This window comes from Capricornis sumatraensis, chromosome 7 (assembly GCF_032405125.1).
Source record: "Capricornis sumatraensis isolate serow.1 chromosome 7, serow.2, whole genome shotgun sequence".
Taxonomy (NCBI): Eukaryota; Metazoa; Chordata; class Mammalia; order Artiodactyla; family Bovidae; genus Capricornis; species Capricornis sumatraensis.
In genome coordinates, this window is record NC_091075.1 from 90,761,609 (window position 1) to 90,782,293 (window position 20,685).

The 20,685-nt window shown below is 34.7% G+C and overlaps 1 protein-coding gene across 3 annotated transcripts in view; it reads right to left on the reverse strand.

Moving 5' to 3' along the window:
* Positions 1-20,685, reverse strand: part of ANKRD17 (ankyrin repeat domain 17) — a 168,661-nt gene that overhangs the window by 85,513 nt on the left and 62,463 nt on the right. For all 3 annotated transcript variants that reach the window (XM_068975662.1, XM_068975661.1, XM_068975660.1), the window contains exons 2-3: positions 9,318-9,471; positions 4,281-4,437 (exon numbers count right to left, since the gene is read on the reverse strand). In XM_068975662.1, coding sequence (XP_068831763.1) covers positions 4,281-4,437; positions 9,318-9,471 — 311 coding nt within the window. The remainder of the gene's footprint in view (positions 1-4,280; positions 4,438-9,317; positions 9,472-20,685) is intronic.

A 20,685-nucleotide genomic window follows, 5' to 3' on the forward strand; every position in this document is an offset into this window, starting at 1 on the left:
ACTGAGTGGAGTGGGTAGCCATTCCCTTCTCCATGGGATCTTCCCAACCCAGGGAATGAACCCAGGTCTCCCTCATTGCAGGCAGATTCTTTACCTTCTGAGCCACCAGGGAAGCCTGAGTTTTTAAAATCTACATATAAAACTCACTCAATTAAAATTATCAACATTACAAACTGTTTTCAGTCATGTAGCCGAAAGACAGTCTTATTTACTATTTGTAAAAAAAAAAATTTTAAACATAAAATTGTATAGAAAATCACATGAAGAAAAAATTGAGTTACTACTACAGTTCTGTTTGCAAAGCTCAGCCACGAGAAAAATTTTATAAAATTTAATGAAATGGGTAAAACTTTCACTAATTATAAAGGCCTATCTGGGTTCTACAATTAAGTAAAAGGAAATGAGACAGGAAGTTTTGAGCATATACTTTGGACTAATCTATAAATAACTATGGTGCTGGAGAAGACTCTTGAGACTCCCTTAGACTGCAAGATCAAACCAGTCAATCCTAAAAGAAATCAGTCCCGAATATTCATTAGAAGGACTGATGCTGAAGCTGAAGTTTCAATACTTTGGCTACCTGATGTGAAGAGCGGACTTACTGGAAAAGACCCTGATGCTGGGAAAAATTGAAGGAAAAAGGAGAAGGGGATGACAGAGGATGAGATGGTTGGCTGGCATCACTGACTCAATGGACACAAGTTTGAGCGAGCTCCGGGAGTTGGTGATAGACAGGGAAGCCTGGATGCTGCAGTCCATGGGGTCACAAAGAGTCAGACATGAATGAGTGACTGAACTGAACTGATAAATGACTGATAAGCAGATTCTTTTTTTTTCGAAGTATTTACTTATACCATCACATTTTGGGGAAGTATGAAAAACATGCAGGTAAGGCAAAGGCTTAATTCAAGCAAAAAGGAAAGTCAAAGTGGTGGAACAACAGAAAATTAGACTGAAAGTGTAAATTTTTGCCCTGTAAATTGCCCATAAGAATTTCAATTATGGACATTTCTAAAGATTCTTTCACTTACAGATAAAATTCATTCTTAGCAAAACACTAAATCCAAGTCTCTTAATTAATATTCTATTTAAAATAAACCTCAATTCTTACAGCTTCTTATTAAAACATGGCCCTGTCACTTTAATTACTATAGGCCTTTTCCATACCCCTACTATCACTAAAACTCAGTTTCAACATCATCCTTGGCCATGATTATGGTAAAGTCTCCTAAGCAGTCTCCCTGCTTTTACCCCTGCTCTCCTCCAGGCTCTTTTCAATGATGGTACCAGAGAGATCCTGTTCAAAAGGAAGTCGATCATGTCACTCCTCTGCTCAGAATCCTCCACCAGCCTCTAACCTTACTCAGAGTAAAAGTTAAATTCTTATCCTGTCCAGTGGGAGGATCTCATACTCCTTTTACTTCTCTGGTTTCATCACCTACTTCTTTAGCCAAGTTGGACTTCATGTTTTTTATTAAACATGCTAGTTCGGCTGCAAGGCCAAGATTTATGTATCTGCTATCCCCCTGACAAGAGAACTTCTTTCAGGCACAGAGCATTGCCTTTTCTGCAGGAGATCTTCCCAACGCAGGGATTGAACCTGGGTCTCCCGTGTTGTAGGCTGACGCTTTACCATCTGAGCCACCAGGAAAAGTCCCAAATAACTCGATGTTATCTATTTCAAGTCTTTGCTAAAAAACCACCTTCTATGTGAGGATTTCTCTGATTACTCTATTAAAAATGCAACATGACCTCCAACCTCAAACACTACCTTAGCACTTTTCCATTCAATGTTTTCTGCCCAAAGTCCCTTGTTAACTGTGCTGTCCCTTGCCAAAGTGAAAGTCTTAAACAGCACTTACTAAGTTTCTCTCTTAATCTTGCATTTTACAGGCACTGACAGTTTCTAGACTCGGTGTTCTCTATCACCTTTAAGTAAGTTCAGGACAAATCCCTCCCACATGACATTTCGTGTAAAAAAAACACACTCGTTTCTCCCTTTCAGGTGATCTCTCATTTTTTCTTTACCCCTCAGGCACAGATTCTCCTCTATTTTCCCATTTGAACTTTCGCTCAATTTCCTTAGATGTGTTAGCTTTAAAACAGCCTTTCGGGAACTACTCTAGCAACAGCTGAAGTTCAGAACTTCCATGCAAAATGTATGTTAAATTTGGCACATGGGTCCACACTTAACTAATGTAAAATCTGGCACATAGCATCACTGCACTCCCCTTGTTTCTCAAACTTTGCTGAACAAATATGACTGCCACAAACATGCTCTACTGTTTTGCTGATCACTTCTAGTACTTTCAATGTCAAAGAATCAATGACTATTTTTCCTATTTCCCCTTTGATCTATACTCTCCAAGGTGTTTAAAATCTCTTCTCTTGCCAGTCTCAGAAGGTACCACATTAAAAAACATCTAAAGAATATCAATAATACTGTAGGCTAGTAAAACTGAATGGTAACTAAGGAACAGAACCTGAGACTAGAGTCAATCAATGAGAAGGATGGTAAGATAAATTAATAAAAACTTAGATGAATGAAGACAGAGTTAAGACAAACAGCAAATTCACACTCTTGCTAATATTACATAACCTCTCTTTCAGTCTTAAAAATACTTATTATACAAAAGATAATTCTTGAATGTTATTTTTTTATTCTCTAAATTCATACACAAAAGAATATTCCTATTTCCTCAACTGTTTAAAGGCAATGGCTAAAATGCAGTTGACCCCTGAACAACATGGGGGTGAGGAGTAACCACACTCCACTCAGTTGAAAATCTGCAAATAACTTAACAGGCAGCCCTCCATATATGTAGTTCCTCTGTAACTATAGTTCCTCTATATCTTTGTTTCTGTATCTATATATTCAACCAACCACAGACTGTGCAGCAGTACAGTATTTATTATCAAAAAAGTCCTGTGCTGGGAGTTCCCTGGTAGTCTAGAGGTTAGGATTTGGCAGTCACTGCTGTGTCCCGGGTTTAATTCCTAGCCAGGAAACTGAGATCCCACAAGCTCCGCAGTGCAGCCAAAAAAAGAAAGAAAAAAATAAACCTGTGTATAAATGGACCTGTGCAGTCAGACCTATGTTGTTCAAGGGTCAACTGTAAATAAAATGGCTTAATGGCTTCTTTTTAATTAAAGGGAAAAAAAGAAGCCTTTGAGGAATCAAGACAGTAACATGTTATAATGATTCTTTTCCAGCTGCTTCCCAGGCATTAAATTTTTAACTATATTATCCATAATTGTTTTATATACAAGATGACATGATTTTTTTATTATTGCATAACATCATTAGAAAAACTTAATAGGCCAAGTCACAAGATATTTACTGAGTTCTTACTAACTGTGAAGTATTATATAAAAGGAACTACAGGACATAGAAAGATGACATCCTTGGAACACAGTCACATTCAAGTTATGGAAACTAGATCTACAAAATTTTTGAACATTCAAAAACAAATAAAAACCATCCCTTCAAAATGGTCAGAACTATGCACATGAATGGAGAAGGACATGACAACTGACTCCAGTATTCTTGCCTGGAGAATCCTATGGACAGAGGAGCTGGGCAGGCTATAGTCCATGGGGTCGCAAGAGTCAGACACGACTTAGCAACTAAACCACCACCACCACCACCACCATACTCATGAAGTGGGCTTCCCTGGTGGCTCAGACCATTAAGAAACTGCCTGCAATGTAGATCAGGGTTTGATCCCTGGGTTGCAAAGATCCCCTGGAGAAGTTAATGGCAGCCCAGTCCAGTATTCTTGCCTAGAGAATTTCATGGCTAGAAGATCCTGGCAAGCTATAGTTCATGGGATAACAAAGACTGGGACAGACTGAGCAACTTTCACTTTTTTTTTCCCTCATGCACATGAAAGAGAAAATGGTATGACTAATTAGAAATCATTGACTTATCAGGAAAACATTAAAAAAAAAGGAAAAAAAAATCTAAATCAGCAACAGGTCTTTTATAACATATTGGCTCTGAAGTCAGTTTTGTAGTCAGACAGATAGGGGTGTTCTGGCTCTGCTACTTGTTATTTATTTGATCTTGATTAAGTTACTTCTTTACAGTCTTTCATAAGTAAAATGGAAATAAAAATAAAATCTATACCTGAGGTTTTTTTGAGTATAAACAAGGTATCAAATGTAAAGTGGTTATTTAGTACAGTGTCAGGCACAAAATATATGCTCAATAAATGTTAGCTATTTTTATTATCTTTAAGAAAATATTTTTACACTGATCACAGTAGAAATATACTTACTTGTCCGACTGCCCTGCATTTGCTGTGCTTTCAGCTCTCATACGAGTAAGTGCAGCAGCAGCTTCATCCAACGCACAACTAACAGATGACGTCAACCTCCGAAGCACTTCAGGATCTGCAAAGGCTTTACCATCAGCCGTAGATAATTTGCCTATTCCTATTATATTATTTTCACACCAATTTGGATATACCCAAAAGGAGAAACAAAGCAAAATTCAAGTTACTTAACTATTTATGTTAACTTCCAAATGATATAGAGGACAGATATATATTGTCTGGCTAGAATCTTGGGAAAGCACTGTTCTCCAACTGTCTAATAATCTTACTCCTTTTATGTAGTCCATACATGCTCAACTCTGTGGCTCTCTGGTTGTAGAAATGGGTCGCTGGTATATGCTGGAACAACTGGGTATCCATAGAGGTGTGCTAGACATTAGAAGAAGAACCTATGTTTAAAGGTTGCCAAATCGCCAAGCGCTATTTAGCCACTTTTATCACCATAAGGAGAAAAAGACTACCCCAAACAGGTCAATATAGAGGAGAGCAGAGAAATACAAAGGAGATATTACTGATAAAGTTATATTTGGTTCATTGATTCTAGCAGTGCCAGAAGCTAGCACCAACCCCATACTTTTGGTATATGGCCACTTTAGCTTAAGACTATTTAGTTGGGCTACTACCACTTGTGACCAAAAAAATGGACTGAAAAGACATTACAGGCTACATAAAAGATAACCAACCTGTGAGTATCTATTTGCTTCAAATTACAACTACAACTTAATACACACACCCAAAATCATGTCTAAAAAAGACATTTAGAATAGCAAATTTTTTGGAAAGTTTCAAAAGCAGAAATGGTTAGTTACCATTTACATGAGACATAACTTGTTGCTATTCTAGATATTACTATAAAGCAAGCTGATCTCTAACTTAGTTACTATTCTAACTCAGCAGTGCTTAATACAAGCTGCCCATCAGTGAAGCCTTTCAAGAGTTCAGATGTTGAGCTCTCCTATATCTAAAGATATAATTCAGGTAAAAGTGAGGCCTAGGGATCTACATATTTTAAAAACTCTAAGGAGATGCTGATGTACAGCCAGGATTTAAGAACCTTTGCTCTAACTTGAAGATAAAATATCTAATGTTTTAAGGGATATTAAGGAACCCCACTACTTAACACATGGTTCATAAACAAAAAGCATTACTGTCATTTGGCAGTTTGTTAGAAATGCAGAATCTCAGAACCGCAAATTACCAACTGATAACCTATATTTTTAAAGAAGACCCCCAAATTATTCAAATATAAGTTTTAAAACAAACTATTTAACTAAGACAAAGACCAAAAAGATCTCCCAAATGATGATAATAAACATATTTGAACAGATTTCTTTTAATAGTGGAAGGGCTCAAAAATATCATAAAAGTTTGTGTTTGAAGTTTATAAAAAGTTTACATGCATTTGCTTTTCTTTCTGAAAAATCCAAGATATGAAATATAACATCTTACGGAATAAATCGGGCAAGAAGCCTTTCTGATTTTAGATGTAACAAATGTAAGGAGCAATCAAATTTAGTGTCTGCTACAATCAAGAAGTACAAAGAATAAAAACAGTCTTGGTTTGATAAGACAGATACCTACTGTATAATTCCTATTACTAATACCAAAAGCCAGCTATAGCCTAAACCTGCTATAGTAGTATTTAGTCAATAAGACATCTGTGGTTAGTTAGTTAAATATCCTAACATTATTAAGACCAAGCTTACAGATGCATTCTCACAGGAGAGAATTAGCCACAACATTTTAGCCAGCTCTCACCGGCTATTTAACAACTGTTTGTCAATGACAGCAAAAGAAACATTAAACAAGAGAATACATCTGGATCAATAGAAAGTAATTCTCATTTTAAAAAGAAATAACATTGACAACAAAATAATCTATATTAAATTTTTATGTACTTCTTGTATCTTCATATCTATTTTATAAAAATAACTAGGAAGTAACCTAAGAAATACATAGCAACTTGTCAAATAAATAGTGATTGAAAATTAATCTCACCATTCTGGATTACTGTGATCTTTTTTACTAGTCTTATTCAATTATTAGATATTAATCAGTTGCGATCAAATAAAAGATACATGACCAGATTATTTTTTCCAAGTTAGGACATTTAATCAGTTGAACAACAGAACCATATAACTTCAGAGAAAAGGTGAATTAAAAGATTAGTTTTCTTATTTCAAGATTATTTTAAGATAATTATTTCTGCCCTTTTTCTTCTTAGAACTTACTCAGAGGAAAACTAAAATAAAACAGGAACTTCATCTTTGATAAAACTAGAAGAAATTTGTAAATCAAAGCTAATATTAATGAATACAAAGTAAAGAGGAGATGTAACTGACTTGACAAAACAAAGTAAGCAGAAACATAGATAATTAAGAGAAATAAGGTGATCGGCCCTGTAGCTATATACGGGTTCCAGGTACAAGGGTAAGGTTTGGGTTGGAAAACAGAGAGACTGGCTGAACTCCTATGAGGAGCATTTAGACATTTAAGACTCCATCCACAAACTGCACAGCAGATGACTGTTCTCTAAATAAACTAAACCAGAAAGACCCTGGGCTAGGACACATCAAGTATAGATGAAGAAGAGATAATACTAAACTGAAAATGAGGATCAGATGAGCATATGCATGATGAAACAGAGAGATCCTTGGCCCCCTTTCTACTCTCAGCTCTCAAAACGCTGGCAGCCAGCATTTCTATTTCACTAGACAAAAATGTGTGTGTGTTGTGTGTGAGTCGCTCAGTCATGTCCAACTCTTGGACTGTAGTCCACCAGACTCCTCCGTCCATGGGATTCTCCAGGCAAGAATACAAGAGTGGGTTGCCATTCCCTTCTCCAGGGGATCTTCCCGACCCAGGGATCAAACTCAGGTCTCCTGCATTGTAGGCAGATTCTTTACCATCTAAGACACCAGGGAAGCCTAGATAAAAACAGGCAAGAAATTAAACAGCCACAGAGAAAAGACTTAAAGATACCGACATTTGGGGTTTCAAAGAAATGGAGTGGCTTCTGTACAATCATTGGTATACTAGGGATTCTAAAATGTTCCCAAGAACACCCAGCTCTGGTGTATGTGCTATATATAATCTTTGGGACTGTGAATTTGACAGATTTTTATCCTCATGATTAGCTTCACTGATAGCTCAGTTGGCAAAAAATCTGCCTGCAATGCAGGAGACCCCAGTTTGATTCCTGAATCAGGAAGATGGGGATAAGCTACCCACTCCAGTATTCTTGGACTTCTCTTGTGGCTCAGCTGGTAAAGAATCCACCTCCAATGCAGAAGACCTGGGTTCAGTCCCTGGTTGGGAAGATCCCCTGGAGAAGGGAAAGGCTACCCACTCTGGTATTCTGGCCTGGAGAATTCCATGAACTGTATAGTCCATGGGGTTACAAAGAGTCAACATGACTGAGTAACTTTCACTTTCCCTTTTCCCATGGAATAGCTGACCTGAAGATAACAAGGTTATCTGGGTGGGCCTGACCCTATCAAACATGACCCCAGGAAGAGCAAAGAAATTTCTACAGCTGGTTGGAGAAAAGAAGTCAGAGATTCAAAGCACAAGGATTCTACATGCCATGCTGATATGAAGATGAAGGAAATGTGGACAGTTTCAAACAGGCTTGCTGTACAGGAGAGCAGTTCCAGTTGACAGTTTGTACAAATATCAAGATCTCAGTCCCACAATTCCAAGGAACTGAATTCCACTACGAATATAATAAACTTGGAAGTGAATTTTCTTCTACAGCCTACAGATGAGAACTCAGCTTAGCTGATATCTTGATTGTTAGCTACTATAAAGAAAATGGGAAAAAAATGGGAACAAACATAAAGATGAGAAAAACAAAGCAACTATTAGCATTCTATAAAAAGGAATTCTATCTCCAAAGATAGCTCCTTTCAGCTGAAATCTACTTTCATGTGGTATCTTTAAACCTGGTTTTGCCTCTTCAGACAAGAGAAAACAAACAGTTCTCTTATATTCAATTCAAGTCTCTTCATCTTCAGGAGAATCATTCCCTGTTACTCTTATGACATATTTTTAAATAATTTCACAATTTTCATCTCCCTCACTTTAAAAGGTTTTAAAAACAGTCTATGACCCCAAAAGTGGAAGGAATTATACACAGTATAATTTTTATTATTCATGGTAATTATGTTCTGTAAAATCACTGGAAACACTCAATTAACGAATACTCCTCCAAATGGAAATATAGGGCTAGATGCCTGAAAGACTCTGGCCTGAGCATCTGTATTAACCAGTCAATACATAAACTTGTTTCATGTGCGTTTTTAATATACTATACTTGATTCTTTAACACTGAATTCACAGGCAACAACACTGTAACTCGAGCTGAAAAGGCTTTTCTAATAAACCTATTTTCTCCACAAGGCACATCATAGCCTGCTCACATTTAGAACACTAGAGAGCACTTCAGCATTATACTTGGGAGCCATTTTAAACAGTGAAATTACCAACAAAAGGCACAAAAATGTGGAAAATGTAACCCAAAGTAGATTGTGGAAAGGACATTTGATTATGAGAGCTAACACAAGAAGGCAGAGAGCATCATCTCAGCAGAAAACATGCACATAGAATAAATCAAAATTTTCACTGTTCTGTGCATTTCTAAGAAAGACAGAAAGTGCTGTGAGTATTAATATGGGGATATAAATATATTTTATTAAGTGGATGAATTTGCAAAAATGGAATTCAAGATGAATATAAACTAACAGTATATGAAGTTTCTGTTTATAAGGTTTACAGTAACCTGTCAATTGTATTCTGTCAATGAAAATGTGCTTTCATGAAATGTTCCATGTAATTCTCCAGAAAGTAATCCTTAACTTTTATGAATAGTTTTACACTAAATATCTAAGATCATACCTTTATAATAACTAGAATTTTTAAGTCAAATGAACTTTGGAAAATTAGGTAGGCTTATTATATATAGAGAGTTTGCACACTTACCTGCGGCCTCTAGTAAAGCTTCCAGTCTAGCTTGTGTTTCTGGATCTACTGTCCTGAGGTCTGCACCATCAGCGGTACCTGACAAAAGTAACTTGGAAGCCGTTTCCAGCATTGGATTTTCCAAATCATCTTGATCCAAAATGAAAGACTCCACCTAGAAAACAAATACCAAAAATGGAAGGAAGGGAGAAATGAAAGGAGAAAAGGAAAGTGGGAAGAGAAACAAACAGAGGAAAGAGAGAAAAATATTTTAATGTCAGTATCAATGATAAATTCAATGCAATCCTAAATAATTTCAATGGAATATATAAGCCCACAGTTCAAAGTAGAAGATTAAATTTGTAGAATATTTTAAGAATGTATTATTCATATCATATGTATGATATTTGTTTTCCTTACTGAAATCATAGGTGTTCATCTATTTTCATGGGGGAAGGGTAGCGCATGAGGGAGGTTATGATGTAAATACTTAGCTAGACATGTCTGACTTCAGTAGAAGGCTTAAATCAGCTGTTCTTAAATCTTTCGTTCTCAGGACATCCTTATACACCTATGAAGTACTGTTCTGCTCCCAAAGACTTCCCTTAGGGGTTATATTTACTAATATTTACCGAATTCAAAATCAAACTACAATATCAAAGTGTTAGTCGCTTCAGTCATGTCCAACTTTGTGACCCCATGGACTGAAGCATGCCAGGCTACTCTGTCCATGGGATTCTCCAGGCAACAATACTGGAGTGGGTTGCCATCGCCTTCTCCAACAATATCAAAAAACACATCATTAATATCACTACTGGTTTCATTACAAAAGTTTTTAAGTACTGCAAAGCTGTGAAGCTCAGGCAAATAAAATTTATGAAATTCTAATCTGTGCCTGTAAGTTTAATTTTATCACTAATAACAAATACTGTTTTCCTTAAAGCAATAGGCTCACTCTGATCATTTTTGAGAACATTTGCCAAATGTCTTAACTTTGATAGATATAGTGTGTCTGTCAGTGGTAGTGCTTTACGTGTACTTCCCATTTTATCACATAACATTAATAGGATATGTAATCATATATGGAGATTTCAAAAATTAATATTTACTGCTTTATCAAATTATTCTTCAGGTGAAAATGGCTTTTTAATTTTATAACTCTGAGTATATGATAATGATAAATACAATGATACTAGTATAATTTGATGCCATGGCCTTAAGAAGCCAGCAATTTTACCTACCATTGCTTTTGTATCATCAGTGTAAATACATCAACCCAGTAAAAAGGCAAGTAACATATTAGTATAGTGGTGAAAACAATTTTGATCTTTTGAACATTCTTATTGATTTCTGAGAACTTGAGAGGGCTGCAGATCATACAATGAGAACCACTGATACAGTAACATATACCAGACTCAATGAATAGAAATGTAAAGAATTAGAAATAGCAGCTCTTAAGACTTTGAAGGGAAAAGTTTTATTTTGACATCCCTTGTCATAGTGCTACTTAAGACTAGGTAGAAAGATGTATTTTTTTTTTTTAGTTTGCTGATAAAAAGGTGATAGTTATTATATAAAATATCACTAACATAATTGGATAAAATTTATTTCACAAGTTTAAAGTACTTTTAACACTGTAATAACTAAAGTGAAATAAATTCTTAACCAATATAACATCAGAAACTGTATCATTTCATCTTTGAAAGTCACCTGTTTAGCAATCAGACATAAATCCTATTTTTAATCTATACATATTTAATACTGAATGTTAAATTTGGGGGAGATAATGTTTCTTTCAAAATTTCCCTTAAGCTAATACAGTTTAATATGAAATAATATTTCATATTTCTAATATTTCAAATATAAATACACAGAGAATATTCTGAAAATAATCTCTAAATCTTTGAAAACTTTCCAAAACTTTGCTGTATATTAACTTTAAAAATCTATAACAACTGCTATGATGGGTAGGATATTAAACAACTTTTTAAATAAACTTTAAATTATTTCTAAAGGAAGCAGTGAAAGCCTAAGTGTTATATATTAGAAAGTGGACTTTTCACCATGGTTTGGTCATAGAAATATGTGATTCAAAATTATAGCATGGTAAAAACTATGTCTTTTTATCTTTAACCATGGTTCGGAATATGAGTCTTTCTAGAGAAAACATTGCATCCCAATGATATTTTCTCTGTTAAAGTATCTACAGGTTTTCAATACAATAGAAGACAAAAAAAAAAAAAGAGTAAATAACCATGAAAAAAATGTACATAGGTAAAATGAACAGATGAAAAATTAAATATTTCAAATTAATGTTTTAGAAAACAAAAGGTATCAAAGAGCAGTGAAAGTGTTAGTCACTCAGTTGTGTCTGACTCAGCGACACCATGAACTGTGTAGCCTGCCAGGCTCCTCTGTCCATGGAATTCTCTAGGCAAGAATACTGAAGTGGGTAGCCATTCCCTCTTCCAGGGGATCTTTGTGACCCAGGGATCAAACCTGGGTCTCCTGCACTGCAGGCAGATTTTTTACCATTTCAGCCAAAGCGCAGTGCAGAGTGCCAAACCAAAAGTTCAAAGCAAAGGTACTAAAACTAACTGTTCAAAGGAGACAATGCATGCAAAAAAAATACAAAGGGATTTTGACCAAAATAACTAATTGGTATAAGACAAAAGGAGAAGGAATACAGTATTGGTAGACAAGCATAAAATTTCTACATGCTAGAATATAGGATTTACTATAGGAAAGGTCAGAAAGTTACAAATTAGATCATAGAAAGTATTAAATCTCCATCAAAAGCAATTTCCTGATATAAGGTCCCCTTATGCCACACCACATCTTAACTAAGTTTGGTGAAAATTTACTTAGAAAAATACACTTCAATCTTTTCATGAGGCATACTAAATGCAGAAATATGTTTTATTAAATCAAGTCCATGAAAGTTCTTTTTTTGGCTATGCAACTAGAAGGATCTTAATTCCCCAGCCTAGGAATTCAATCTGTGCACTCAGCAGTGAAAGCCAGGAGTACTGACCACTGGATCCCAAGAAAATTTCCATCCATAAAAGTTCTTACAGGGATTTCCCTGGTGGTCCAGTGGTTAAAAATCCCACCTTCCAACATAGGGGACTTGAACCCTGGTTGGGGAACTAAGATTCCACATAGAGAAGAAGGGGGGGTACCTAAGCCCTAGCCACCAGAACTACTGGGTCCATACGTCGCAACTAGAGAAGCCCGTGTGCCACAATGAAGAACCCACATGCCACAACTAAGACCCCACACAGCCAAATAGCTAAATCAGTGTTTTTGAAAGCTCTTACATTGATTTTTAAAGCCCACAATTTTTTGTTGTTGTTGTACAGTCACTAAGTTATGTCTGACTCTTTTGTGACCCATGGACTTGTAGCCCTTCAGGCTCCTTTGTCCATGGGATTTTCCCAGGCAAGAATACTGGAGAGGGTTGCCATTTGAGACTCCAAGGGATCTTCCAAACCCAGGGATCCAGCCTCTACTCTTGCTTGGCAGGTGGATTCTTAACCACTAAGCCACCTGGGAAACCCCCACTATTTTTACTATGTGAAGAACCTGGTATTTTAAAAAACAGTAGATTCAAATGCCTATGAAATGCTCTATAAATTTTAAAAGGCATACGATGAAAGAAAAGAACAGGAATGGATGTCTATAACATCCTGCCCTACCTCCCAATTTATGAAGAAGAAACTAATTTCAAGGGTACCATCAGGATCTAAAGACCTAGGTACCATTACTGCCTCATTTGCTACCTATGAGAGCTAAGCAAGTAATCTCATCCATCTTACTCTGCATAATTGTTATAAATTTTTCACATGACTATTAGTCTATCTAAACTCCACAGAAATAGGGAATTTGTTTGGAGCACTGGTATGGAGCCACTAAAATGATGCCTATCTCATTGTGAGGACTCAAATAATTCTTGAATAAATAAGAGATCGTTTGAAGCTCCTTTCTTTTCAGATTCTAAAAGGTTGTAGTGTATTCGGAGAAGGGAGAGGAAGTTATATAAAGGTATATTTTCTAGATATAGAAAAATAAAGTATTAGGTAGCAGGTATGACAAAATGCTATATTCATTAATACATTAAACACACTTTTATTACGATCTTTGAGTAAGAGATACTGCTGTTTACTACTATCAGATGTGTAAAATTAGGCCTTGTATCTAGGAACTTACTTTAATGTGAGAATGGAAGTATACAATAACAATAGTACAGAGTAGAAGTACATAAGGTAAAGAGAGAAAGAAAAAAACATCACAGGAGTTCTGAAGAGGAAGCAGAAGACAACTCCTTCCTTTAACACCAATTCCTCTTCCTACCTGAAAAGATTGTTGAATGGCATTATAGAACATGTAGATATAAGGAGAAGCAGTCACAAAAATATAAAAATAAGTAACTCTATTCAAATGTCAACTAAGTTATGAGCATACACCTCCTTAACATGTCCTTAGCTAAGGAAACTCAGATTAAAAACCAAAATATAATTAGGCTAGATTCAAACCTGACTCATTTTTATCATATTATTTCTATATAAAAAATTCATTTTCAATCACAGCTAAGTTCTGGAACATTAAAAATGGTTTGAATAATAAATTCACATAAATATTCTGAAATTCCTTAGATGAAATGTATAAATAACTTTCATGAAGAGGGGAGAGACAGAAGGAAATGAATGTCCTTATTAAATTCATTCTTCCCTAAAGAAAATAATCTGTCAAAGTTATCGATATTCAAAGCATGACAATTTAAATTATATCTAAACTACTTTGGATGTCTGGTTTTGACCAGCTGGATATTTTATAAAATGGTGTGTGTGCATCAAATCCTTGTCTAATGCAAAGAACAAAATGCACAAGTCTTAGAAATCACCAGGTTCAGTTTATTGCTACAGATGAGAAAACAGAAGCACAGGATCTGTATTTAAACAGCAAGTTTCTAAACATCTAACAAAAAGAGATCAGTTATACAATTAACAAGTTCCAATATTCTTCCTACCAGTAAAAGAGGCTGTTGTTTCACTTTGCTTTAGAAAAGCTAACTTTGAATTCTGTATTTAAGGGATAAAGCTGCCATCACCTGAACCCAATTTTCAATTAAAAAAAGTGAGACAACTAAACATTATATGCCCCTGATTTATGCAACATAAAATATACAGTACCTCCTATGAAGTACTGTTGCCTCCTTGAATTAACTTCTAGTTTATAAAAATTATTAAGGCAAGTATCTGGAACAAATTAAATTGGGGCTTCTCAATTTTGGCATTGCTGACATTATGAGCCAGATAAATCTTTGTTGTTGGGAGCTGTCCTACACGCTTCAGGATGTTTAGCAGCATCCCTGGCCTCTACCCACTAGGTGCCAATAGCAATCCTATCACAAGTTGCAACACCAAAAGTATCTCCAGACAGTGCCAGATGTCCCCTTGGAGGAAATAACAAAAACAAAATATTCTAGGGATGGGAAGTTGAGAACCACTGAGTTCAACAGAAGCAAACAAAAACAACTAAAATACAGAACATGTTTTAAAAAAGAGAGAAAGACAGTAAAAGGGAAGAATTGTTCTAAATTAGGGACATTCCAGAGACATAACCAGCAAAATAATATAGACCTTACTTGAAATTTTCAAGGCAAATCAAGAAATCTGAATATGAGTTGGGTATTAAATAGTATAAAGGAATCAATCTGGTTAGGTAAGAAACTGCTCTTATATTTTAGAGATGCATGCTGGGAGTATACACAAATACTGTCAGGAATTTGTCATAAACTATTTCAGGAAAACTAAAGTTGTATAGCAAATTCTTGATAATGCTAAATCTGAAAAGATTTACAGAGGTTTTATTTCACTAGTCTTTATACTTTTGTGTACATTAAATCCTTTTAGTTTTTAAAGTTTTAGGGTGATGTTTTACTACAGATGTTGCTTTTGTTTAAAAAAAATTACTTAACAGTTATTTTTGGGGGCTCCAAAATCACTGCAGATGGTGACTGCAGCCATGAAAGTAAAAGACGCTTACTCCTTGGAAGAAAAGTTGTGACCAACCTAGACAGCATATTGAAAAGCAGAGACATTACTTTGCCAACAAAGGTCCGTCTAGTCAAGGCTATGGTTTTTCCAGTGGTCATGTATGGATGTGAGAGTTGGACTGTGAAGAAAGCTGAGTGCCGAAGAATTGATGCTTTTGAACTGCGGTGCTGGAGGACTCTTGAGAGTCCCTTGGACTGCAAGGAGATCCAACCAGTCCATTCTGAAGGAGATCAGCCCTGGGATTTCTCTGGAAGGAATGATGCTAAAGCTGAAACTCCAGTACTTTGACCACCTCATGTGAAGAGTTGACTCACTGGAAAAGACTTTGATGCTGGGAGGGATTGGGGGCAGGAGGAGAAGGGGACGACAGAGGATGAGATGGCTGGATGGCATCACGGACTCGATGGAAGCGAGTCTGAGTGAACTCCAGGAGTTGGTGATGGACAGGGAGGCCTGGCGTGCTGTGATTCATGGGGTCGCAAAGAGTCGGACACGACTGAGCAACTGAACTGAACTGAACTAAATACTATCCAATTAACAAAGTATTTTTTTACTTTCTTCTCAAAATAAACTGAACACAAATGCTTAACTATAAAAGCCAAAGTCTTCTTAACAATGGTCAGAGGTGAATGAATTTGTTAATGCTATTAATGGAAGTCCTGGTCCTTGAATACTCAAAACACAGAGTCATGTGAAAACATGGAAATAAAGGGTCATCTGAACCAATTGTGAACATTAGCATAACATTTCAAACTAAATACTCTTCAGAACAAATATATTATCACTGCTATATTAGGGAAAAGCAGTCCATTTTATACAATAAACTAGTATTCATGCCAAAGAATAAAGTGAAAGTGAAAGTGTTAGTCCCTCAGTGGTGCCTAACTCTTTGTGATCCCATGGGCTCTACAGCCCATCAGGCCCCTTTGTCCATGAAATTCTCCAGGCAAGAATATTGGAGTGGGTTGCTATTCCCTTCTTCAGGGGAACTTCCCAACCCAGGAATCGATTCCAGGTCTCCAGCATTGTAGGCAGATTCTTTACCATATGAGTCACCAGGGAAGCCAAAGAATAAGAAAAGAGCATATTTTGATTAAGTAGATATCATATGTACAAATTCCATTCAATTTAACAAATATTCACTGCCAATTACATACTATGTGCAAAGTAGTAGGACACCCAAGGGAGAATGGTAATACAAAATGATTTTTTTAATAATCAATGCCTCCCACAAATATTATATAAAAAAGGCAACTCTATGTACAAATAGCTAACTGTATCAAACAAGATTGGAAAATAGTACTAAACAGATGCTAATACAGAGACTGTAAAGAGGAAGGAAAAAACATTTCCAAATGAAAATAGTAAAAAGAATAATGCTTAAAGAAGATGGAGCCTTTCAGTATTATGCGGAGAAGTCTACAGTTTATATGGTAGCTTCTGAAGAGTTTAAGCATTAAAATAGTGTTTTAGAAAGACAGAGGCCACGTGAGATGGTTTTAAACAGACAGGACAACAGACATAAAGAAACCAATTAGGAATTATCAATCATTTGATCAATATATCAAATGAAAGATTATGGAAAGTGGGGAAAGGAAAAAGAGTCAGTCTTAAAGAGTAAACATAATTTAAAAAATGAGAATGCTAGCAACTACAGAATTTGGATATCTTGAACTTTAACACTCCCATCCTCCTATGCCATCACTATCTCAATTTATTACTGTTTTTGTTGTTCGGAAAACTACCCTCCACTTATCACTGAATGTCAAGCTGGTAACCTGAATTTCAAGATAATAATAATATCAAAAGGTCACACATAAACAGGTGAATATAAAAAAAAAGACTAATTTGAATCTAAGATAATTTATAACACTGATTGAGTAATTCTTAATAGTTTACACTATATCTTTCAAACAAGCCCAGAGAAACATAGTACTTGTTCTTCTTAGTTCTTTGAATACAGATTTATTATACATAAAATAAGAAATATATAGTCATCATAATTATTCTCTTCCATACATGATCCTGAAGCCTAATAAAAATTTCTTTGCTGTATATTTTTTATGGTCTTAAATAGGGTAAAATCCAGCTAAAATAGTACAATTCTTAATAAAGACTATTCCAAAATTAGTCTATTTGGGATACACTTTTCCAGCAGTAGTAGAGTCACTGAACAGTGATTTACATATACATTAAAATAAAATAAGAAAACAAATAAGAGCCCACTTAAAAGTCCCTAGAAAAAGACTATCAACAAAGACCCGGACATTACGGTACTGGTATCTTAAGATTAAAACAAATAAAACTAAAGAAAATTTGACTAAAATAAACTTAGCTTTCAAAAGTCTATTCATTGATTTATGATTGATTTATATCTACATTCTTTCATTCATACTTATCTATCCTTCTAATAAATTTCAGTCAAGACCTGGGAATATGCTGAGAATCAGTGGTATACAGAAAAACAAAGCACTGTTATCACAGAGCTCAATAGTACAACATGATTTCTTTTCTTATGCTTCAAAGTACTTATCTGCCTGCAATAGCTCACTATGAAATTACAACAGTTTAGTGTGTGAAAATTTGGAAATTATAAACTTTATAAAGTGGACAAATTATTAATGGTTAAAATATGTAAAAATTCTATGGAATTCACATATCTAGAGTTTGTAAGTAGGTTTTTTGCTAATAAAATTAAAGATACATATTATTTCAAAGATTTCCTTAAATCCAATAACAACAGTACAAAGTTATTTAGTTATAAATTTAGCCTACTTCTGGTATATATCATTATTCATCAATTATCATAAAAAGAGCCTCAAAATGAAACAACTTCTTGTAAGATGGCATTAAAATGTACATGCAAACATACATACACATACAGATTAAACACACACATACAGATCACACACACACACACACACACACACACACACCCTAGAGTCATAACCTGGTAAAATTTACTTCTCAAATACAAAACTAAATGCTAGAAGACAATCTGAAAAGAAACGAAGCACAATTAATTTTTAAAAAATTCTAAACTGTAGAACAAAATAATTTCTAGACATGCAAGTACTTTGAAAATTTAAAAACCACAAACAGTTCTGAATTTAGAGAATTTATGCCTTCAACAACTAAAATGAATCCAAAAAAGGACAGCCTAGAAATCATAAGACCAAGCAGTTAAAAAAGAAATTAGTAGCATATAATCTATTGTTAACATTTCAGATAGTTGTTAATAAAAAAGGAAGCAACTAGTTACAAATACTGTTTAAATTCAATCAAATGCCTTCTGAAGAACAGGAAGAAAACATATTTTTCAAACTGGGAGGGAAACAATTTTAAAAACTCAATTTCAGTTAAACACAAGGGGGACAGGGTGTGGGATAATAAGAAAATGCATCTTTGCCATTAACTGTCACTATTAGGAAAAAACCAAAAACCCAAAGACTAACTTAATATAAAAGAGAGTGGAAATATCTCTTATTTTTAAAAAATGACATATAGATTAGGATTTAAATAAGAAAAAAGGAAAAAACTCAACTACATGGTATTACAAGAGAAAAAAATCTAAAATTTTTTGTCATAAAAGTTGAAAACAGAGGTGTAAAAAAGCAATCTTAATCAAAGGTGCCATTATTAACATGAGTAAACGAAGAATTCAAGGCAAAACATATTACACAGAAAAAAAATTTGTAATAATAATAAATACAATACACTGGGAGTGTATTGACAGCTCAACTTCTACGTACCCTGACAATGCAACACAGAAACATATAAAGTAAAAATATTATAAACTTAAGCAACTTGAAAATTCATACAACTTAGTGGGAGCTTTCCAAATACCTATCAGAAAATGAGGAAATCAAGTAGACTATACAGATACTTATATTTCATAGTGAAACAGAACTTAGTATATCATATGAACAAAGAACATAGTCTTTGAAAGCAAAAACCTGATTATATCTTAAGCAAAGGAAAATCTCAACAGGTTTTTTAAAAAAATAACACAGGATACATCTGAGGTCCATAAAGCTAAAGGAAACTAAAAATTATCAATAAGAGGATAACACTGAAAGTGAAAGTGAAGTCGCTCAGTCATGTCTCTTTGTGACCCCATGGACTGTAGCCTACCAGGCTCCTCCCTCCATAGGATTCTCCAGGCAAGAGTACTGGAGTGGGTTGCCATTTCAAAGAAAAGAAAAGAAAATAGCCTACTAATGAACTCTTAGAATACAGAGAAAGTGAAAACTAACATTTAAAGCCTTAAATATGTTCAGTATAACACAAAAAAGGTTTAAACACATAAAAACTTTCAAAAATAAAATACAAATAAAAATATATCAATATCATTTACAGTGATAAATATAGAAATGAAATGCAGAGATATGAAAGTAATAAAACCAAACACTACTTCTTGGGTAAGTCTGACAAGAGAAACAAGCCTTTAACAAGTCTGATTATGGAAAACCAGAGAATAAAAAATACAAGGAATCATTAAAATTAGAGAACTAAGCACAACTGATACATCAGTAAATGGGAAAGTCTAAAAAAAAATGGATGCTTTTCTAAGAAAAGAAAACATCAAAATTACCTCAAGGAAAGGTAGAAATGTAATAGAATATATCCACAGAAGAAACCTTAACAATAGTTATATATCTACCTTTCAGAAGGAACATAACATTATTATATTATTTGCAAAGTTAATTTGGCAGTTGTATAAAAAATATAGTGCACAACACATACATGAAAGGGGATCAAGAAAATATGAAACACAATCATATGTGATCTTCCCCTACCTGGAATGCTTTTGCCAATGCTTTCACCATTCCTCAGGTCTTAGTTTATATTTTACCTTCTCAGATGATAATATCAGAGGTACTCTCCTCATTTCTCTACCACACCATTCTCTTTATTTCCTCCACAGTACTACCACAGTCTAAAATTATCTTGTTCTTGAGTACTTGCTTATTATCTATCTCTCTTCTCCATTTAAAAAAGAGAGGAACCAATCAGACTTACTCAGCGCTATCACCAGTTTGTGGCAAAGTTCCTGGCACAATGCAATACAATATTATAAGTATCCAAACACTTGCTGAATAAATACTAAAAATGAGAAACACCATTACCAATATTAGGCAAATATATTAATGTAATACACTACATTAAAATGCTAGAGGTGAAAAGAATATGTATCATCTTAACAGAAATGCATGATAAAACATATTATCTATTACCACAGAAATACTTTTAACCCAAGAAGGATACTTTTGTTTCTGACAACGTATTCTATCAGAAATCTAAGGCATATATAAATGTAGAAGTTTAAA